This window comes from Pan paniscus, chromosome 20, assembly GCF_029289425.2.
Source record: "Pan paniscus chromosome 20, NHGRI_mPanPan1-v2.0_pri, whole genome shotgun sequence".
NCBI classification, from domain to species: Eukaryota; Metazoa; Chordata; class Mammalia; order Primates; family Hominidae; genus Pan; species Pan paniscus.
In genome coordinates this window covers 5,351,481-5,374,694 of record NC_073269.2, presented here as the reverse complement: position 1 = coordinate 5,374,694, position 23,214 = coordinate 5,351,481, and the positions used below count along the sequence as shown (strand labels likewise).

The window sequence follows — 23,214 nt, the reverse complement described above, 5'->3', positions numbered from 1 at the left end:
CTCCCCACGTTGCATAACCGGCTGCAATACCGCAGCTCCGAATTGCAGGAGTTCCCTCTGTCCCCGCTGTCCCCGGGGCTGGCCAGGCTCCCTCTAGTTTAGTCCAGACTCTGGGACTGCACTCGTCCGTCTGTAAAGTGGGGGTTCCACTAGATCATTCGTGCATTCATTCATTCCACGAACGCTCCTCGGCTTCTGCAGAGGATGGCAGAAGGGGGAGGGGGCCCCCAACATTCTAGAGTCTCCGATGATAGTGGCTACCCTGATTTTGAGGAAAACCCGTTTCCCACTCTGGAAGAAGAGTTGAAATAAACTCTTCAGGCTGGAGGTGAAGCTGAAATGGGAGCGTGTGGGTCCACAGCTTTGAAGGCGCTGGGGAGAGTGAGAGGCGTGGGGACGGCTCCCGTGGCAGGAGGTGGCATTGCCGTTGGGGCTTTGAGGATAAATAGGAGTTCGCCAACGGGGAGACATCCAGGCTGAGGCCACGAGACGCGCTGTAAAGTAGGGTGCAGCCAAAGCGCATGGGGGGCATTTGAGGGAACTGCCTCCTCTCCAACTGGCCAGGAAGCCCAGCCTCTCCCTCTACCCCAAGTCCCGGCCCTTCAAATCATTCATTCCACCCAGACTCACCTGTGGCTTCAGCTTTTGCTCCTCCTCCCAATGGTGAGGTGGACATTTTCCCCTTGATCCCCCCATCCCCCAAGACCTCCTCTCTCCCCACAAAAGCATCAAAGCAAAGCACGCCCTCATCGACGCCAACTCTCTTGGCCACCTTCTCTTCGTACAGAGGTTTTATTGCGTTTGGTCCACAGTCGTATTTCACATTATCTCACGGAGCAGGGCCCCTGGGCGGGGGGTCCCTGTGCAGTACTTGGCGGGGCATGTGGCCGGGGAAGATGGAGCAGTATAAGCTGGTCAGGCCCAGAAGGGAGGAGGGCTGGGGGCTCCTTAAAACTTATTGAGGGGCTGGGCACGGTGGCTCACACCTGTAATCTCAGCGCTTGGGGAGGCGGAGGTGGGCGGATCACACCTGAGGTCAGGAGTTCGAGACCAGCCTGGCCAACATGGGGAAACCCCGTCTCTACTAAAAATACAAAAATTAGCCGGGCGTGGTGGAGCACCTGCAGTCCTAGCTACTCAGGAGGCTGAGGCTGGAGAATCGCTTGAGCCCGGAAGGTGGAGGTGCAGTGAGCCAAGATGGCGCCACTGCACTCCGGCCTGGGCAACAACCACAACTGAAAAAAAAATCTACTGAGGCCAGAGTGGGTTGGGGCGGGGAGCATGGAGAGGGCGTCAGGCTTAGCCCCAACAACTCAGAATTTCACTTCCTTGTACGGCCCTCACTTTCCCCACCTGGCCCCGGGGCAGGTCTGAGGGTCTGAAGTCTGTTGGTCTGAAGGTCCTAGGGAAATCCAGTCACTTGGGAGCCGGAGATATTTAACATCACGGCCTGGTCCCCTTTCCCAGGGGGCTCATTTCCTAGCACCCTCTCCACTGTCCCTGCCCCACCCCTCGGGAAAAAAATGTATTTTTCTTTTGTGAATACTTCCTGAAACTTGCGGGCATAGAAACCACAAACTGCTCAGCTGACAAAAGGGGGAAGAGGCGAGGCAACAAGAAACCGTCGGGGACCGGTTCCTTCCAAGCTCAGGTCTCTTCTTCCCAGCACAGCCTGAATGTGCCAGCAGGGACCCTCGCCCTACACGTATTGGGATATGGCCTTGACCCCTTCCCCCACAGCCCAGTGGCTCAGTCTTGCGAAGGATCAAGGCAAAGCTCTGCTGCCTGATCCCACGCTGACACTCACAGACCCTTGGTTGACTGGCAGCACTGAACGGGTTAAGAAAAAAAAAAAAAAGATGAAAACACAGAAAAACCCAAAAACCCAGATGGGGAGACGATGTGGGGAGAGAGCGTGGTGGGAGCCTCAGTAGCCGGCCTCCTCCTGGTAGTAAGGGGGATATTCAGGGACCTCCCCCGGGTCCGGGCAGTCGCCGGTGCCCGAGGGAGCCCCATCGGCCACTGTGCCTTGCGGGCAGTACTTGGGGTCATATATCTGCCGGCCCAGGCCAAAGACCTGGCCGCTCTGGTTGGCGCCCTGTGTGTAGCCCATCTGCAGGGACATGGAGGAGTTGTCACACTTGTCGGTTCCCAGCTTGGTATCATAGATGTGCCGCCGGGTCCCGGGAGCCGTCATGCCCACCTGGAGAGGAAGGAGGGGTGGAGCAGGTCATGGTGGAGAGAAGAGGGGACCTTCACTGGGCGCACTGGCTCACGCCTGTCATCCCAGCACTTTGGGAGGCCAAGGTGGGAGGATCACCTGAGCCCAGAGGTGGAGGCTGCAGTGAGCCGAGATTGCACCACTGTGCTCCAGCCTGGACAACAGAGTGAGATCCTATCTCAAAATAAATACATAAATAAAATAAATAAAGACTAAAAAAAAAGAATTGGGTGGACCTTTGGGCAGTCCTTAAGGGAAAATGACACAGGGTGAGGTAGTAACTTCCCTAGAGACCCACAGTCAGGTGGAAATGACAGAGGCTGAAATCCAAGGCGGAGACAGAGAGCGGGGAGGGAAGCCGGAGGTGGTCTAGGGAAGGGGCTGAGACCGAGAGCGGGAGGGAAGCCGGAGGTGGTCTAGGGAAGGGGCTGAGACCGAGAGTGGGGAGAGAAGCCAGAGGTGGCCCCGGGGAGGGGCCGAGACCACAGGGTGTAGAGGGGCAGGGAGAGGAGTCGGGGGCACCCGGGCGAGCCCCACCTGGCTGGCGCACTTGTTCGTGCCCATCTGGAGGCTGATGGTCGAGTGGTCCATGGGGGGCAGGATATGGTTCTTGGGGTCATAGAGATGCCTCCTCGTGCCGTACGCGGTCATGCCCGACTGGCTGGCGCATTTGTTGGTGCCCATCTGCAGGGAGGTTCGTGGGAGAGGTCAGACTGCACCCAACAAGCTTCCGGTCCCTCCCTGAAATTGAGGGACTACAGGGCTCCATGCCGCTGTCCCCCAACGCTGCTGTCCCCCAACACCGTGGTCCCCCAACGCCGTGGTCCCTGGGGCTGGGGGAGCTGTCGCCCACCTGCAGCCCGATGACGCACTGGCCAGCCTTCATGGTGGCGTCGTCGAAATTCCGCTCCTGCTTCTCCGAGTACTTGACGCCAATGTCCACCCCGCTCTGCAGCCCTTTAGTCTTGGCCTGGGTGAGGGAAAGGGGCCGGGAGTACCAGCAGAGGGCAGCCAGGGACCCTAGATCCAGGCCCTGGGGGCGGCACAGAGACCAGGCCGCGGCCTGTCCCCTCTGCCTGCCCCGCAGAGCCCCCACAGGCACATCTCTCGGGTGTCTGGGACTCCACACACTCCACACACCCATCATACAGCTGTTTCAGTTTTTTATTTTTATTTTTGAGATGGAGTCTGGCTCTGTCACCCGGGCTGGAGTGCAGTGGTGTGATCTCCGCTCACTGCAACCCCCTCCTCCCGGGTTCAAGCAATTCTCCTGCCTCAGCCTCCCAAGTAGCTAGGATTACAGGCGTGTGCCACCACGCCCAGCTAATTTTTGTATTTTTAGTAGAGACGGGGTTTCACCATGTTGCCAGGCTGGTCTTGAACTCCTGGCCTCAAGTTATCCACCCGCCTCAACCTCCGAAAGTGCTGGGATTACAGGCGTGAGCCACCGCGCCCGGCCCATGGGGCTGTTTCATCCCAGCGTGCCTTGCCTTAGGCAACAGCTCAGCTTTCCAGGGCTCAGGCCAAGAATTCTGGGGATGGGGACTTGGTTTTCACTTCCTCTCTCTCATGTTCCACCACCTCCTCCGACCCAATCCCCGGGCACCATGGCCAGGCCATTGGCTCTGCCCCTCACTGGGATATCTGTGCCCGGCTCCTCCCTGACCACCATTCCCCACGTGAGGTTACTGGGAGCCACAGAGGCTTCTGAAAACACCATTTGGAGCAGTTACCCCCAGGAGAAAACCAGCTCCCCCTTCCTCTAACAGCCCAAGCCAGTTCCAATGTCTAGACCTTGCTGTTCCTTCTACCTGAGACACCGTGTCACAAACACACGCTCCCGGGCCGCACGAGACACCGCGTCCCACCCACACTCCCGTTCTACACCAGACACCGCGTCCCACCCACGCTCCCCCTCTACACCGGACACCGCGTCCCACCCACGCTCCCCGTCTACACCGGACACCGCGTCCCACCCACGCTCCCCATCTACACCGGACATCGTCCCACCCACGCTCCCCGTCTACACCAGACACCGTGTCCCACCCACGCTCCCGGTCTACACCAGACACCGTCCCACCCACGCTTCCCGTCTTCACCGGACACCGTGTCCCACCCACGCTCCCGGTCTACACCGGACACCGTCCCACCCATGCTCCCGGTCTACACTGGACACCGCGTCCCACCCACGCTCCCCGTCTACACCGGACACCGCGTCCCACCCACGCGCCCCGTCTACACCGGACACCGTCCCACCCACGCTCCCCGTCTACACCGGACACCGCGTCCCACCCACGCTCCCCGTCTACACCGGACACCGCGTCCCACCCACGCGCCCCGTCTACACCGGACACCGCGTCCCACCCACGCGCCCCGTCTACACCGGACACCATCCCACCCACGCTCCCGGTCTACACCGGACACCGTCCCACCCACGCTCCCGGTCTACACCGGACACCGCGTCCCACCCACGCTCCCCGTCTTCACCGGACACCGCGTCCCACCCACGCTCCCCGTCTTCACTGGACACCGCGTCCCACCCACGCTCCCCGTCTTCACCGGACACCGTCCCACCCACGCTCCCGGTCTACACCGGACACCGTCCCACCCACGCTCCCGGTCTACACCGGACACCGTCCCACCCACGCTCCCTGTCTACACCGGACACCGCGTCCCACCCACGCTCCCGGTCTACACCGGACACCGTCCCACCCACGCTCCCGGTCTACACCGGACACCGTCCCACCCACGCTCCCGGTCTACACCGGACACCGTCCCACCCACGCTCCCTGTCTACACCGGACACCGCGTCCCACCCACGCTCCCGGTCTACACCGGACACCGTCCCACCCACGCTCCCCGTCTTCACCGGACACCGCGTCCCACCCACGCTCCCCGTCTACACCGGACACCGTCCCACCCACGCTCCCGGTCTACACCGGACACCGTCCCACCCACGCTCCCCGTCTTCACCGGACACCGCGTCCCACCCACGCTCCCCGTCTACACCGGACACCGTCCCACCCACGCTCCCGGTCTACACCGGACACCGTCCCACCCACGCTCCCCGTCTACACCGGACACCGTCCCACCCACGCTCCCGGTCTACACCGGACACCGTCCCACCCACGCTCCCGGTCTACACCGGACACCGTGTCCCACCCACGCTCCCCGTCTACACCGGACACCGTCCCACCCACGCTCCCGGTCTACACCGGACACCGTGTCCCACCCACGCTTCCCGTCTACACCGGACACCGTCCCACCCACGCTTCCCGTCTACACCGGACACCGTCCCACCCACGCTCCCCATCTACACCGGACACCGTGTCCCACCCACGCTCCCGGTCTACACCGGACACCGTCCCACCCACGCTCCCGGTCTACACCGGACACCGTCCCACCCACGCTCCCGGTCTACACCGGACACCGTCCCACCCACGCTCCCCGTCTACACCGGACACCGTCCCACCCACGCTCCCGGTCTACACCGGACACCATGTCCCACCCACGCTCCCGGTCTACACCGGACACCATGTCCCACCCACGCTCCCGGTCTACACCGGACACCATGTCCCACCCACGCTCCCCGTCTCCACCGGACACCATCCCACCCACGCTCCCCGTTTCCACCGGACACCGAGTCCCACCCACGCTCCCGGTCTACACCAGACACCGAGTCCCACCCACGCTCCCCGTCTACACCGGACACCGAGTCCCACCCACGCGCCCCGTCTACACCGGACACCGCGTCCCACCCACGCGCCCCGTCTACACCGGACACCATCCCACCCACGCTCCCGGTCTACACCGGACACCGTCCCACCCACGCTCCCGGTCTACACCGGACACCGCGTCCCACCCACGCTCCCCGTCTTCACCGGACACCGCGTCCCACCCACGCTCCCCGTCTTCACCGGACACCGTCCCACCCACGCTCCCGGTCTACACCGGACACCGTCCCACCCACGCTCCCGGTCTACACCGGACACCGTCCCACCCACGCTCCCTGTCTACACCGGACACCGTCCCACCCACGCTCCCGGTCTACACCGGACACCGCGTCCCACCCACGCTCCCCGTCTTCACCGGACACCGCGTCCCACCCACGCTCCCCGTCTACACCGGACACCGTCCCACCCACGCTCCCGGTCTACACCGGACACCGTCCCACCCACGCTTCCCGTCTTCACCGGACACCGTGTCCCACCCACGCTCCCGGTCTACACCGGACACCGTCCCACCCACGCTCCCCGTCTACACCGGACACCGTCCCACCCACGCTCCCGGTCTACACCGGACACCGTCCCACCCACGCTCCCGGTCTACACCGGACACCGTCCCACCCACGCTCCCCGTCTACACCGGACACCGTCCCACCCACGCTCCCCGTCTACACCGGACACCGTGTCCCACCCACGCTCCCAGTCTACACCAGACACCGTCCCACCCACGCTCCCGGTCTACACCGGACACCGTGTCCCACCCACGCTCCCCGTCTACACCGGACACCGTGTCCCACCCACGCTCCCGGTCTACACCGGACACCGTGTCCCACCCACGCTTCCCGTCTACACCGGACACCGTCCCACCCACGCTCCCCATCTACACCGGACACCGTGTCCCACCCACGCTCCCGGTCTACACCGGACACCGTCCCACCCACGCTCCCGGTCTACACCGGACACCGTCCCACCCACGCTCCCGGTCTACACCGGACACCGTCCCACCCACGCTCCCCGTCTACACCGGACACCGTCCCACCCACGCTCCCGGTCTACACCGGACACCATGTCCCACCCACGCTCCCGGTCTACACCGGACACCATGTCCCACCCACGCTCCCGGTCTACACCGGACACCATGTCCCACCCACGCTCCCCGTCTCCACCGGACACCATCCCACCCACGCTCCCCGTTTCCACCGGACACCGAGTCCCACCCACGCTCCCGGTCTACACCAGACACCGAGTCCCACCCACGCTCCCCGTCTACACCGGACACCGAGTCCCACCCACGCGCCCCGTCTACACCGGACACCGCGTCCCACCCACGCGCCCCGTCTACACCGGACACCATCCCACCCACGCTCCCGGTCTACACCGGACACCGCGTCCCACCCACGCTCCCCGTCTTCACCGGACACCGCGTCCCACCCACGCTCCCCGTCTTCACCGGACACCGTCCCACCCACGCTCCCGGTCTACACCGGACACCGTCCCACCCACGCTCCCGGTCTACACCGGACACCGTCCCACCCACGCTCCCTGTCTACACCGGACACCGCGTCCCACCCACGCTCCCGGTCTACACCGGACACCGTCCCACCCACGCTCCCGGTCTACACCGGACACCGTGTCCCACCCACGCTCCCCGTCTTCACCGGACACCGCGTCCCACCCACGCTCCCCGTCTACACCGGACACCGTCCCACCCACGCTCCCGGTCTACACCAGACACCGTCCCACCCACGCTTCCCGTCTTCACCGGACACCGTGTCCCACCCACGCTCCCGGTCTACACCGGACACCGTCCCACCCACGCTCCCCGTCTACACCGGACACCGTCCCACCCACGCTCCCGGTCTACACCGGACACCGTCCCACCCACGCTCCCGGTCTACACCGGACACCGTGTCCCACCCACGCTCCCCGTCTACACCGGACACCGTCCCACCCACGCTCCCCATCTACACCGGACACCGTGTCCCACCCACGCTCCCGGTCTACACCAGACACCGTCCCACCCACGCTCCCGGTCTACACCGGACACCGTCCCACCCACGCTCCCGGTCTACACCGGACACCGTCCCACCCACGCTCCCCGTCTACACCGGACACCGTCCCACCCACGCTCCCGGTCTACACCGGACACCATGTCCCACCCACGCTCCCGGTCTACACCGGACACCATGTCCCACCCACGCTCCCGGTCTACACCGGACACCATGTCCCACCCACGCTCCCCGTCTCCACCGGACACCATCCCACCCACGCTCCCCGTTTCCACCAGACACCGAGTCCCACCCACGCTCCCGGTCTACACCAGACACCGAGTCCCACCCACGCTCCCCGTCTACACCGGACACCAAGTCCCACCCACGCTCCCCGTCTACACCGGACACCGAGTCCCACCCACGCTCCCGGTCTACACCGGACACCGAGTCCCACCCATGCTCCCGGTCTACACCGGACACCGAGTCCCACCCACGCTCCCCGTCTATACCAGACACCGTCCCACCCACGCTCCCACCCACGCTCCCCGTCTACACCAGACACCGTGTCCCACCCACGCTCCCCGTCTACACCAGACACCGTCCCACCCACGCTCCCCGTCTACACCGGACACCATCCCACCCACGCTCCCGGTCTACACCGGACACCGTGTCCCACCCACGCTCCCGTCTTCACCGGACACCGTGTCCCACCCACGCTCCCGGTCTACACCGGACACCGTCCCACCCACGCTCCCGGTCTACACCGGACACCGTCCCACCCACGCTCCCGGTCTACACTGGACACCATGTCCCACCCATGCTCCCGGTCTACACCAGACACCGTCGCACCCACGCTCCCCGTCTATACCAGACACCGTCCCACCCAGGCTCCCACCCACGCTCCCCGTCTACACCAGACACCGTGTCCCACCCACGCTCCCCGTCTACACCAGACACCGTCCCACCCACGCTCCCCGTCTACACCAGACACCGTGTCCCACCCACGCTCCCCGTCTACACCAGACACCGAGTCCCACCCACGCTCCCGGTCTACACCAGACACCGTCCCACCCACGCTCCCCGTCTACACCAGACACCGTGTCCCATCCACGCTCCCCGTCTTCACCGGACACCGTGTCCCACCCACGCTCCCGGTCTCCACCAGACACTGTCCCACCCACGCTCTCGGTCTACACCAGACACCGTGTCCCACCCACGCTCCCCGTCTACACCAGACACCGTCCCACCCACGCTCCCCGTCTACACCGGACACTGAGTCCCACCCACGCTCCCCGTCTACACCAGACACCGTGTCCCACCCACACTCCCGGTCTACACCAGACACCATCCCACCCACGCTCCCCGTCTCCACCAGACACCGTGTCCCACCCACGCTCCCCGTCTACACCAGACACCGTCCCACCCACGCTCCCCGTCTACACCAGACACCGTGTCCCATCCACGCTCCTGGTCTACACCAGACACCATCCCACCCACGCTCCCCGTCTCCACCAGACACCGTGTCCCACCCACGCTCCCCGTCTACACCAGACACGGAGTCCCACCCACGCTCCCCGTCTACACCAGACACCGTGTCCCACCCACGCTCCCCGTCTACACCAGACACCGTCCCACCCACGCTTCCCGTCTACACCAGACACCGTCCCACCCACGCTCCCGGTCTACACCAGACACCGTCCCACCCACGCTCCCGGTCTACACCAGACACCGTCCCACCCACGCTCCCCGTCTACACCAGACACCGTCCCACCCACGCTCCCCGTCTACACCAGACACCGTGTCCCACCCACGCTCCCCGTCTACACCAGACACCGTCCCACCCACGCTCCCCGTCTACACCAGACACCGTCCCACCCACGCTCCCAGTCTACACCAGACACCGTCCCACCCACGCTCCCGGTCTACACCAGACACCGTGTCCCACCCACGCTCCCGGTCTACACCAGACACCGTCCCACCCACGCTCCCCGTCTCCACCAGACACCGTGTCCCACCCACGCTCCCGGTCTACACCAGACACCGTCCCACCCACGCTCCCCGTCTACACCACTGTCCCACCCACGCTCCCCGTCTACACCACGGTCCCACCCAGGCTCCCGGTCTACACCACTGTCCCACTCACGCTCCCCGTCTACACCACTGTCCCACCCACGCTCCCAGTCTACACCACTGTCCCACCCACGCTCCCGGTCTGGGTTTGAAGATCGCTGGACGCTCAACATTCGTCTGATTCTTCTCCTTCAAGGCATTTCTCCCAGTTCAGAGCTTATTTATTACTTCTGTTGTGATTATTTTTTGAGAGAGTCTTGCTCTGTTGCCCAGGCTGGAGAGCAGTGGTGTGGTCACAGCTCACTGCAACCTCTTAACTCCTGGGCTCAGCCTCCCGAGTAGCTGGGATTACAGGCATGCACCACCACGCCCAGGTAATTTTTGTATTCTTAGTAGAGATGGGGTTTCACCATGTTGGCCAGGCTGGTCTCGAACTCCTGGCGTCAAGCGATTCTCCAACCTCAGCCTCCCAAAGTGCTGGGATTACAGGTGTGAGCCACTGCGCCCAGCCAGAGCTTACATATAATGCATAATAAAATGCTGTGTTCACTTTTGCATGCCTCCGCCATCAGACTGAACTGCATAAGGGGTAGACCATGTCTTTCCTGTTCACCAAGGAATCTGAAGTACCTGGCACCTCACGGATGCTCAGAAATATTTGCAAACGAGGCCGAGCACAGGGACTCATGCCTATAATCCCAGCACTTGGGGAGGCCGAGGCGCGCGGATCACCTGAAGTCAAGAGTTCAAGACCAGCCTGGCCAGCATGGTGAAACCCAGTCTCCACTAAAAATACAAAAATTAGCCAGGCGTGGTGGCAGGTGCCTGTAATCCCAGCTACTCGGGAGACTGAGGCAGAAGAATCGCTTGAACCCGGGAGTTGGAGGTTGCAGTGAGCTGAGATCACGCCATTGCACTCCAGCCTGAGTGACAGAGTGAGACTCCGACTCAAAAACAAACAAACAAAAATTTGCAAATGAGTGAATGCAACAGCTACATCCACCTCGCTGTGTGACTCTGGGCAGGTGGCTGCCCCTCTCTGGGCCTCACCTTCCCCGCCAGGGCGAGAAGAGACACCTGCACCTGCGTCATGTTCCCACTCTCAAACAGGTCGTTGGCCTCGAACAGGTCCACAGGGTTCATGCCGTAGCTGACCATGGCCTTGATGAAGTTGGACAGGTTTTCTAGCTGGGAAGAGGCAGGAGAGGGACAGTGAGTGGGCCTCAGTCTCCCCACCTGTTAGATGGACCCCCAGCACCATCCCTACTCCCCCCCACCAGCCCCTCACCTGGTGCCAGTTCTGCATGGAGCGGTTGATCTTGGGGACGGAGCCCGGCTGTAGCTTGTTCATGAGTCTGGAGGGCACAACATGGGGTGAGGGAAATAGAAACCTCTGTGAGCAGCGAGGAACCGTGAAGACCTGATGCTGATCTCAGCCAAGCTCACGCCTTCCTGGGCAAACTCACGGCCTCTCTCTGGGCCTCAGTTTCCACTCTTTTTTTTTTTTTTTTTTTGAGACGGAGTCTAGCTCTGTCACCCAGACTAGAGTGCAATGGCACTATCTAGACTCACTGCCACCTCCACCTCCCGGGTTCAAGTGATTCTCCTGCCTCAGCCCTGAGCCTCCCGAGTAGCTGGTATTACAGGTGTCTGCCACCACACCCGGCTAATTTTTGCATTTTTAGTAGAGATGGAGTTTCACCATGTTGTCCAGGCTGGTCTCGATCTCCTGACCTCGTGATCCGTCCACCTCAACCTCCCAAAGTGCTGGGATTACAAGCGTGAGCCACCATCCCAGGCCTCAAGTTTCCACTCTTATAAAGTAATCTTTGGCTGGGTTTGGTGGCTCAGGCCTGTAAGCCCAGCACTTTGGAAGGCCGAGGCAGGCAGATCACGTGAGGTCAAGGGCTCAAGACCAGCCTGGCCAACATGGAGAAACCCCATCTCTACTAAATATACAAAAAAAAATTAGCCAGGCATGGTGGCAGTCGCCTGTAATCCCAGCTACTCGGGAGGCTGAGGCAGGGGAATCACTTGAACCCAGGAGGTGGAGGTTGCAGTGAGCCGAGATCATGCCACTGCACTCCAGCCTGGGCAACAGAGTGAGACTCCACCTCAAAAAAAAAAAAATTATTTATTTAGCCACCACGCCCAGCTAACTTTTTTTTTTTTTTTTTTTTTTTTTTGAGATGGAGTCTCGCTGTGTCACCCCGGCTGGAGTGCAATGGTGTGATCTCGGCTCACTGCAACCTCCGCCTCCCGGGTTCAAGCGATTCTCCTTCCTCAGCCTCCCGAGTAGGTGGGATTACAGATGCCTGGCTAATTTTTTTGTATTATTAGTACAGACGGGGTTTCACCATGTTGGCCAGGCTGGTCTCGAACTCCTGACCTCGAGATCCACCCCCACCCCCACCCCCCCTCGGCCTCCAAAAGTGCTGAGATTACAGGCATGAGCCGGGCCATGCCCGGCCCCCCAAAAATTTCTTAATTAAGAAAAAAAGTGAGAAAAACCAAGATTTGTTAAGTGTGAGACAGCCCGTGTCCCTGCATGCACTCACGTGCATAAGATAGTTCCATCCTTCAGGCCCTTCTGGAAGTCGGGGCCGATGGAGAGGCCGGTGAGTCCCTCGATCCAGGTGCGGAGCTCTGCCTCCTTCTGGGGGTCATATTTGGACAGGAGCTGGTGGAGCAAAGGGCACGAGACTGAGCTGGGCTGGGGGCACCCCCAGCAGGAACCCCCCAGAAGCTCTGGAGAGGGTGGGGCCGGGGACTCCAGGGCAACAGCAGACAGAGGGGCCTGGAGGTCCCCCTCACCACACCCACGCAGATGCTCCCTTTTCCCATCATTGGGGGCGCCCCAGCCACTGCAGGTGGGCACAGATAAACCGCCCTCCAAGCAGGCCGACAACCGGCTTAGAACTCACTGATAAACATCAACTCTAATCCACTCCCGGTGCAGGACAAACCTGGCCAGATCTGCCTCCGCGCCCTGCCTTCTCACCTCCCCGCTACATCACACCTGACATTTACCACTTCAACCACCTGAAACCGCACCATTTCACAGCATTTCGTACGTCTGCAATGTTGTGCAACCATCACCTCTTTTTTCTTTTTTATTTTTTTTGAGACAGAGTCTCACTCTGTCGCCCAGGCTGGAGTGCAGTGGTGCGATCTCGGCTCACTGCAAGCTCCGCCTCCCGGGTTCTCGCCATTCTCCTGACTCAGCCTCCTGAGTAGCTGGGACTACAGGCACCCGCCACCACGCCCGGCTAATTTTTTGTATTTTTAATAGAGACGGGGTTTCACCGTGTTAGCCAGGATGGTCTCGATCTCCTGACCTCGTGTTCTGCCCGTCTCAGCCTCCCAAAGTGCTGGGATTACAGGCGTGAGCCACCGCGCCTGGCCCCGATCCTGCTTCTTAGCAACTCCCGAAGGAGCTGCCCCGGAGGCTGACCGCCTCTAGTCACGCACCTGGCTCCTTGCCACCGATTCCCTGCCACCTTTCTGCACCCGGCCATTCCAGCTTTCTTGGCCTTCGGTGCTCTGAGACACCGCCGTGGGGAATGGGCTGTGTGCTCCTGGGCAGTGGGTGTGCACCAGTGGGGACCTTGAGTGTCCCTATCCAGCCACTAGTGACCGCGGAGACAGCACTGAGGCAGACGGCAAAGCGTATAGGGGGCCATAAGCACGGGGGCAGGTCGTGTAGCGGGAGCGGGAGATAAACGCTGGAGGGAAAATAAAGTAGGGTTTGGGCTGGGTGCGGTGGCTCACACCTAACAATCCCAGCACTTTGGGAGGTCAAGGCGGGCAGATCATCTGAGGTCAGGAGTTCGAGACCGGCCTAGCCCACATGGTGAAATCCCGTCTCTACTAAAATACAAAAATGAGCTGGGCGTGGTGGTGGGCACCTGTAGTCCCAGCTACTTGGGAGGCTGAGGCAGGAGAATCGCTTGAACCCAGGAGGCGGAGGAGGCAGTGAGCCAAGATCTGCCCACTTCACTCCAGCCTGGAACAGTGATCCTCTGTCTTAAAAAAAAAAAAAAAAAGAAAGGAAAGAAAGAAAAAAAAAATCAAATCCCTCTCCCTGCTCCGCACCCATCTCCCCAGGTTCCCGCGGACAGCTCCCCCCTCAGCCTCCGCTTCCTCATCTCTTCCTGGGATTATTTGGGTAGGGTCAACTGACCTGGACCTGCCTGGGATGATTTGGGTTAGGGTCCCCTGAGCTGGACCTGCCTGGGATGATTTGGGTTAGGGTCCCCTGACCTGGACCTGCCTGGGATTATTTGGGATAGGGTCCCCTGACCTGGACCTGCCTGGGATTATTTGGGATAGGGTCCCCTGACCTGGACCTGCCTGGGATTATTTGGGTTAGGGTCCCCTGACCTGGACCTTCCTGGAATTATTTGGGTTAGGGTCCCCTGAGCTGGACCTGCCTGGGATTATTTGGGTTAGTGTCCCCTGACCTGGACCTGCCTGGGATTATTTGGGATAGGATCCCCTGACCTGGACCTGCCTGGGATAATTTGGGTTAGGGTCCCCTGACCTGGACCTGCCTGGGATTATTTGGGATAGGATCCCCTGACCTGGACCTGCCTGGGATAATTTGGGTTAGGGTCCCCTGACCTGGACCTGCCTGGGATTATTTGGGTTAGGGTCCCCTGAGCTGGACCTGCCTGGAATTATTTGGGTTAGGGTCCCCTGAGCTGGACCTGCCTGGGATGATTTGGGTTAGGGTCCCCTGACCTGGACCTGCCTGGGATTATTTGGGTTAGGGTCCCCTGAGCTGGACTTGCCTGGGATTATTTGCGCTAGTGTCCCCTGACCTGGACCTGCCTGGGATTATTTGGGATAGGATCCCCTGACCTGGACCTGCCTGGGATAATTTGGGTTAGGGTCCCCTGACCTGGACCTGCCTGGGATGATTTGGGTTAGGGTCCCCTGAGCTGGACTTGCCTGGAATTATTTGGGTTAGGGTCCCCTGACCTGGACCTGCCTGGGATTATTTGCGCTAGTGTCCCCTGACCTGGACCTGCCTGGGATTATTTGGGTTAGGGTCCCCAGAGCTGGACGTGCCTGGAATTATTTGGGTTAGGGTCCCCTGAGCTGGACCTGCCTGGAATTATTTGGGTTAGGGTCCCCTGACCTGGACCTGCCTGGAATTATTTGGGTTAGGGTCCCCTGACCTGGACCTTCCTGGGATTATTTGGGTTAGGGTCCCCTGACCTGGACCTTCCTGGGATTATTTGGGTTAGGATCCCCTGAGCTGGACCTGCCTGGGATTATTTGGGTTAGGGTCCCCTGAGCTGGACGTGCCTGGAATTATTTGGGTTAGGGTCCCCTGACCTGGACCTGCCTGGGATTATTTGGGATAGGGTCCCCTGACCTGGACCTGCCTGGGATTATTTGGGTTAGGGTCCCCTGAGCTGGACCTGCCTGGAATTATTTGGGTTAGGGTCCCCTGAGCTGGACCTGCCTGGAATTATTTGGGTTAGGGTCCCCTGACCTGGACCTGCCTGGGATTATTTGGGATAGGGTCCCCTGACCTGGACCTGCCTGGAATTATTTGGGTTAGGGTCCCCTGAGCTGGACCTGCCTGGAATTATTTGGGTTAGGGTCCCCTGAGCTGGACCTGCCTGGAATTATTTGGGTTAGGGTCCCCTGACCTGGCACCTGCCTGGAAACAGCCCGTAGCCCAGAGGTGGCAAAGGCGGGGAGGCCCCGCAGTACCAGCTCACAGCCCACCCAGCTTGGCTTCCCACGCCCGTGGGCAGCCCCGCCCCGCCGGCAACTTTGATCCGGAGGAATGAGAACGGTGGCTGCTGGGTACACAGCCCTGCCTCGCCCAGCTGCGCCGCGTCTCTGCCGGCTCAGGGGCCCAGGTCCCCCGGCCCCACCCCCAGCGGCTGCGGTCCTCCCCCACCCCCGCCCCCCGCTGCCCGGCCGCCGGCCTTCCAGCACATTCCTGTTCACCACAAACTGCCAGGAATGCGCGCTGCCTCCCTGGCTAAATCTGAACCAGCTGTTCCCAGCGGGTCCGGACCCCCAAGCCGGGATGCAAGGCCGCAGACACGGTGGATCCGAGCTGCCTCCGTGCCGTCCAGCCGGGAGTAAACTGAGCCACGGGGAAGCGGGGGGGCGGGTCTCTGGCTGTTTCAAGCAGCCGGTAAAGCGGGTGTGAGCGGAAGCCAGGGGGAAGCTGGTTTCTAATTGGGATGCGACCCTTCCGTGACCCTGGCAAGCTGGCCGACGCCTCGCCCACCCTCCAAACGGACAGACTGAGGGTTGCGCGGGGAGCCTGCTAAGCGGCTCTTCCAGCCTCTGTCCTCACCCCCGCCAGGGCAGGTATCAACCTGCCCCCACCCCACCCCACCCCGTCTCCGGAAGCCGCCCCACCCTCCTGTGCCCGCTCCCACTTCCGCAGGCCCAGCAGGTACTGGGTTCCGGTCTTGGCCCTGTCACTTGTGGGCTGTGTGGCCCTGGGCAGCTGGAACGACGTCTCTGGGTCCCTGTGGACACCGGTGCCCTTAGCCGGCTGTATGCAGCGTGCGGCAGGGTGCCCACCCCACTGCACGGGGGGCTCTATGAATGCAGGGTGCAGATGGCTCCTTGAAGGAGGAGTCGTGAGCCCCGGGCTGGGGACCCTGGCTCAGGCCTTGACCACCCCAAGCCTCAGCCTCCCTTTTTGGCCAAGAGCTGGTCTGAAGGCTTGCAGGGGCTCACAGCGGGGAAGCAGGAATTCTCCCTCCAGTCTGCCGGCCCTGGAGTGCCGCCGGGCAGGTGGCTGTTGGGGCTGGCAGGGCCGGTGCCCTCAGAGCGTGCAGAGGCAGGTTCCCCTGCAGAAGTCAGCTGTAAGGACACCTTCCCAGGTGCCCAGTGGGCGTCGGGGGAGGGGGTGGGCGGGGACGACACCGCCCTTCAGCTGGAAGGTCCTGGAGGGTCAGGTCCCGGTCCTCTCCGTGGGTCTCGCATCACAACCCCCGCCCCACACTTTCCCTGGGAATCCTGTCCAGGACCCTGCTGTGTGACCCTGCAGAAGTGTCTGGCCCTCTCTGAGCTAGAACCACAAGTGCTTTCTTTAAAAGTGTCTCCCCTAGCCCTGGCTTGTTTTTAATTATAGAGATGGGGTTTCGCCATGTTGCCCAGACTGGTCTCGAACTCTCTGGGCTCAAGCCATCCACCCAGCTCCGCCTCCCAAAGTGCTGGGATTACGGGCGTGAGCCCCCGCGCCCTGCCGGGCCCCAGCTCTTCTTTCGAGGCTGCAAAACCCCACATATCTCAGGGCCACCTTCAGAGAACCTCTTTGTTATCCGTTTAAATTAGTCAGATGGGGGACAAAGAACGTGCAAAGCGGCTACCGCCCCTCCCCCCAAGACACCCCCAAGGTGTCCCAGAGGCCAGGAAATTCCTGTTTGTGGGGGGGTAACACTTCTCAAAAACCACTCGGCCATGCCCCTTCCCCTCCCAAAGCTAAGAGGCCCCAAAAGCAGAAGTGTGGCCAGGAGATGATGGGGTTGCTGGGGTCCCCCCCAGACCCCCAGAGCGTTGTCGGACCTTGAACGGACCTTCTCGAAGGTTGAGTGGGCGCCAGGGGCTTCACACGTGGGGGTCCTGGGGCCATGGCGAGGGGACGAAGTCAGACCCAACTACCCCTAGATGTTGGGGGGGGGAATGGGTCACTCGTCCCCCAGATCTCAGACCTGGGTGCTCCCCAAGATTCGCGGGAGCCTCAGGGGGTGCCCGCAGACATACCCCCACCAGGCGTCAGGGAGAACAAGGGCCCCTCCGCCCCGGGTCTCCAAGCTCCCTGACCGGGAGGAGCCGGGGGCGCCTGGGGGCTCCTGCACCGGTCGGAGCGTGCAACGGCCACGCTGTCGGGGGGACAAGGGGCGCCCCTCACTCACCCGGTTCTTGACCTCGGCCGACAGCCCGTACGAGGGACCCTTGTTGAACTGCGTGGAGCTCATGGCTGGCGGGCGGGCGGCGGGACGGGGCCGGACAGGACGGGACGGGACGGGACCGCCGGGCTGGCGCGGGGTTGGGACGCGCCGGACTCCGCGCGCCACGCCCCCGCCGCTGATTGGCCCGGAGCGCAAATGTCCTTATAAGGCCTGGAGGCGCCGAATTCCTGCGGCCGCGGACTTCCTGAGCCCCCTCGGTCGCCCCCGGACCCCTGCCTGGGCACGGCACCCCCGTCACCAGAGGCCTGGAGGGGCCCCTCGCCCCCTTTGATGCCACGGGAAACTGAGGCAGGGAGGGGCCGAGGCCGCCGGGACGTGGCACTCCTGCGGTCTCTCTGCTCAGAGCTCGTGGGCGGCTCTCACTCTTTCTCCATCTCAGACTTCTCTTCTGCCAGAAAGGGGAGGGGAGAAGGCTACCTTTGGGGCAGGAATGAGGGCCCCTCTCTGCCACTTAGAGGCGGCTAACCCCTTCCCAGGGAACTCTACTAGCTGGGAGGTGGACCAGGGAACCAGGGCAGGTTCCTCAGAGAAGGGGCCATTGGAGCTGGGGCTTTGTTGGATGAGTAGGAGTTTGTCAGTCCAAAAGAGAATAGGATTCTTACTGGGTGCGGTAGCTTGCACCTGGAGTTCTAGCTACTTGGGAGGCTGAGGCCGAAGGGGGAGGATCCGTTGAGCCCAAGAGGTCGAAGCTGCAGTGAGTTATTATTACAACATGACGCTCCAGCCTGGGCAGCAAAGCAAGAGCCTCTCTCTAAAAATAAATAAATAAATAAAAATAAAAATCCGAGTGGCTCACGCCTGTAATCCCAGCACTTTGGGAGGCCGAGGCGGGCGGATCACTTGAGGTCAGGAGTTCCAGACCAGCCTGGCTAACATGGCGAAACTCCGTCTTTACTAAAAATACAAAAATTAGCCGGGCATGGGGGCGCATGCCTGTAATTCCAGCTACTGAGGAGGCTGAGGTGGGAGGATCACTTGAAGCCAGGAGGCGGAGGTTGTAGTAAGCCGAGATCGCGCCACTGCACTCCAGCCTGGGCGACAGAGCAAGACTCCGTCTTAAAAAAAAAAAAACCTAATAATAATAAATTATTAAAAAGTCTCCGGGACAGTCTCCTGCCAGGCAGTGCTGGCTCTCAGGAGACCTTAGCTCTGGCCCAGCCCATGCCCAGGAAGACAGAGCTGGCACAGGCCAACCCCCAACCCGGATTCCCTGTATGAGCCAGCACAGGCGGACCCCCCCCCCCACCCCGCCCACCCTGTTTCCCTATATGAGCAAGTACAGGACAGAATGAGAGGCTTGGGGCTGGAGGAAATGGAGGGAGAGTTGGGGCTCTGTCGGAGGAATCAAGGAAAGCTGCATGTAAGAGGAGGCAAGGGAGATGGGGTTTTGAAGCATCAGTAGGAGTTTGACACATTTTGTTTTATTTTATTTTTAGTAGAGATGGGGTTTCACCATGTTGGCCAGGCTGGTCTCGAACCCCTGACCTCAGGTGATCCACCCGCCTCAGCCTCCCAAAGTACTGTGATTACAGGCTTGAGCCACTGCACCTGGCTGACCATTTCTGTTATTCTGAGATGTCATTTTAGACCAGTGCTGACCATTTCTGTTATTCTGAGATGAAGGAAATTTTCAATGTGGCACTATCTACTACTGTAGCCACTGGCCATGGGGCTACTGAGCACTGAAAGTGTGGCTGGTGCCATCAGGGAAGTAAACACTTCGTGTTCTTTTTATTTTATTTTATTTTATTTTATTTTATTTTTTGAGACGGAGTCTCGCTGTGTCACCCAGGCTGGAGTGCAGTGGCGCAATCTTGGCTCACTGCAAGCTCCGCCTCCTGGGTTCACGCCATTCTCCTGCCTCAGCCTCCCCAGCAGCTGGGACTACAGGCACACACCACCACGCCCAGCTAATTTTTGTATTTTTAGTAGAGACGGGGTTTCACTGTGTTATCCAGGATGGTCTCGATCTCCTGACCTCGTGATCTGCCCGCCTCGGCCTCCCAAAGTGCTGGGATTACAGGTGTGAGCCACCGCACCCAGCAAATACTTCCTATTCTTAAATTTCAATTAAAAATTAAAAACTGGCACTAGATTCCATTTTTTGAAGACACATATATATAAATACACATATATATGTAGCTGGGACTCCGAGTAGCCGGGACCACAGGCGCGCGCCACCACGCCTGGCTAATTTTTGCATTTTTACTAGAGATGCCGGTTTCACTATGTTGGCCAGGCTGGTCTTGAACTCCTGACCTCAAGTGATCCGCCGGCCTCAGCCTTCCGAAGTGCTGGGATTATAGGTGTCAGCCGCCGTGGCCGGGCTATTTCAATTAATTTCAGTTAAAAATTAAAAACTGACATGATTTCCATTTTTGACTATATATATATGTACACACGCATTAAAGTTTTCAAATATATAAATACACACATATGTACACATTATACATATAAATGTAAATATATAGATATTTGAAACAGGGTCTTGCTCTGTCACCCAGGCTGGAGTGCAGTGGTGCAAATATAGTTCACTGCAGCCTCGACCTCCTGGACTCAAGTGATCTCCTGCCTCAGCCTCCTGAGTATCTGGGACTACAGGCATGTGCCATATGCCTAGCTAATTTTTAAATTTTTTGTAGAGATGGGGTCTCCCTATGTTGCCCAGTCTGGATTCAAGTGATCCTCCCGCCTCAGCCTCCCAAAGTGCTGGGATTGCAGGCGTGAGCCACCGTGCTCAGCCTCGTGTATATTTTAAATACCTTAGTGTTTGTGAATTTTCCTTTTCAGTATAAATGCTGTAAATCTAAATACTGTGGAGATAAGTATTTCTGAGGAAGCACTGGTATCCATATTGGAACACCCCATGGATGGGAAACACACCAGATTCTGAAGACTTGGTACCAAAAAGGATGTAGTATCTCAGTTACTCTTTTTTTTTTTTTTTTTTTTGAGAAGTAGTCTCGCTCTGTCACCCAGGATGGGGTGCAGTGGCGTGATCTCGGCTCACTGCAAGCTCCGCCTCCCGGGTTCAGGCCATTCTTCTGCCTCAGCCTCCCGAGCAGCTGGGACTACAGGCGCCCGCCACCACACCCAGCTAATATTTTTGTATTTTTAGTAGAGACAGGGTTTCACCATGTTTGCCAGGGTGGTCTCGATCTCCTGACCTCGTGATCCACCCGCCTCGGCCTCCCAAGTGCTGGGATTACAGGTGTGAGCCACCGCGCCCGGCCCCCTTTTTTTGTTTATGAGGTGGGGTCTTGCTCTGTTGCCCAGGCTGGAGTGCAATGGTGCCATCACAGCTCACTGCAGCCTCCAACTCCTTGGCTTAAGCAATCCTCTTGCCTCAGCCTCCCAAGTAGCTGGGACCACAGGCACACACCACCGTGCCCAGCTAATTTTTGGTATTTTTCGTAGAGACAGGATCTCATTATATTGCCCAGTCTGGTCTTGAACACCTGGGCTGAAATGATCCTCCCGCCTCAGCCTCCAAAAGTGCTGAGATTACAGGCATGAGCCACCGCGCCTGACCTTGTTTGGATAACTTGAGATGTGTAAAACATATTATTAAAATTAATTTCACTTGCTCTTTTTTAGTTGTTTTACTGTGGCTACCAGAACACTTAAAGTTATGTTTGTTATTTGCTTATCTTTCTCTTGGACAGCTGTGTTCTTGACCTGTGGGCCAAACCCAGCTGCAGCCTATTTTTGTATGTCTTGTGAGCTCAGAATGGCTCTTACATTTTTAAGTGGTTGAAAAAAAACCCCAAAATATGAAAACCATTCTATCAAACGTGGAAATTACATAACATTCAAATTCCAGTGTCTGCAGACAAAGCTTTATTGGCACACAGCTGTGCCCATCCATTTATGTATCATTTACGGCTGCGTTTTCTCTACAACAGCAGAGTGGAGTAGTTACTCTACCCAAAAAAGCTAAAAATACTGACTGTTGGCTTTTTTACACTTTGTTTTTTAGAGACAGGTCTCACTTAGTCATCCAACCTGGAGCGCAGGGATACGATCATGGCTCACTGCAGCCTCCAACTCCTGGGCTCAAGCAGTCCTCCCACCTCAGCCTCCCAAGTAGCTGGAATTACAGGCATGCACCAACGTCCTCAGTTAATTTTTAAAAACATTTTTTTGGGGGGCCGGGCGCGGTGGCTCATGCCTGTAACTCCAGCACTTTGGGAGGCTGACGCGGGTGGATCACGAGGTCAGGAGTTCAATACCAACCTGGCCAAGATGATGAACCCTGGTCTCCACTAAAAATACAAAAAAAAAAATAGCCGGGTGTGGTGGTGGAAGCCTGCAATCCCAGCTATTCAGGAGGCTGAGGCAGAGAATTGCTTGAACCCAAGAGGCAGAGGTTGCAGTGAGCCGAGATCACGCCACTGCACTCCAGCCTGGGCGACAGAGTGAGACTGCGTCTCAAAAAACAAAACAAAACAAAACTTTTTTTTGGCGGGCTTGGTGGGTCACACCTGTAATCCCAGCACTTTGGGAGGCCTAGGCGGGCAAATCACCTAAGGTTAGGAGTTCGAGACCAGCCTGACCAACATGGAGAAACCGTCTCTACTAAAAATATAAAATTAGCCGGGCGTGGTGGCGCATGCCTGTAATCCCAGCTACTTGGGAGGCTGAGGCAGGAGAATGGCTTGAACCCGGGAGGCGGAGGTTGCAGAGAGCCGAGATCGCGCTTCTGCGCTCCAGCCTGGGCGACAGAGCGGGAATCCATCTCAAACAAACAACAAAAAAACCCAAAAACCATAGTATCCTCTTGTGTACGCAGCCGGCACTCAGTAAGTGCCCCTGAAGAGCACTTATTTATTTATTGCTGCGCGAAGCTACGGGGGCAGGTGGCACAGCGCCACGCAGGAGTGGAGACTGCCAGATTGTTCTACCACCAACCTTAGTGGTGCCACAGGAGATGGATATGACGTCACTGGCCCTGTGACGTCATGGCAGGATCCGGGCAAGAGAAGCCAAACGAGGTGACGAGCTGGGGACTACAGCAAAAATATGGAACGCTTCACGAATTTGCGTGTCATCCTTGCGCAGGGGCCATGCTAATCTTCTCTGTATCGTTCCAATTTTAGTATATGTGCTGCCGAAGCGAGCACAACTCAACGGTTACCGTCACATCTATTTTAAGCCCTTCAATCAAAACATTTTATGGTTAGGATAACTTATGGTCGGTTTCATATTTAGCATAATTTCCTACAGTGGTATGTCGCAGAACAACTTTC

General features: G+C 59.3%; 1 protein-coding gene and 1 non-coding gene across 2 annotated transcripts; both read right to left on the bottom strand.

Annotated features, from left to right (window-relative positions):
• Positions 1-776: 776 nt before the first annotated feature.
• CNN2 (calponin 2) lies at positions 777-18,361 on the bottom strand. Its single transcript, XM_055102897.2, has 7 exons — positions 17,909-18,361; positions 12,566-12,687; positions 11,296-11,362; positions 11,058-11,195; positions 3,075-3,191; positions 2,759-2,905; positions 777-2,203 (listed from the first exon to the last, which is right to left on the bottom strand). Exons 1-7 carry the CDS (start codon positions 17,969-17,971, stop codon positions 1,928-1,930), a joined length of 930 nt encoding a protein of 309 aa, XP_054958872.1. The 5' UTR covers positions 17,972-18,361; the 3' UTR covers positions 777-1,927.
• Positions 18,362-22,981: 4,620 nt separating this feature from the next.
• On the bottom strand, positions 22,982-23,088 carry LOC129394848 (U6 spliceosomal RNA). The gene has a single exon (XR_008622213.1). It is a non-coding gene; the product is annotated as a U6 spliceosomal RNA (small nuclear RNA).
• Positions 23,089-23,214: the final 126 nt, after the last annotated feature.

Coding starts and splice junctions, on each gene's coding strand:
- CNN2 (XM_055102897.2), bottom strand. CDS start 17,971: ATGAGCTCCACGCAGTTCAACAAGGGTCCCTCGTACGGGCTGTCGGCC. Junction 11,196..11,295: donor CCATGCAGAACTGGCACCAG/GTGAGGGGCTGG, acceptor GCCTCTTCCCAG/CTAGAAAACCTGTCCAACTT. Junction 3,192..11,057: donor TTCTCGCCCTGGCGGGGAAG/GTGAGGCCCAGA, acceptor TCCCTCACCCAG/GCCAAGACTAAAGGGCTGCA.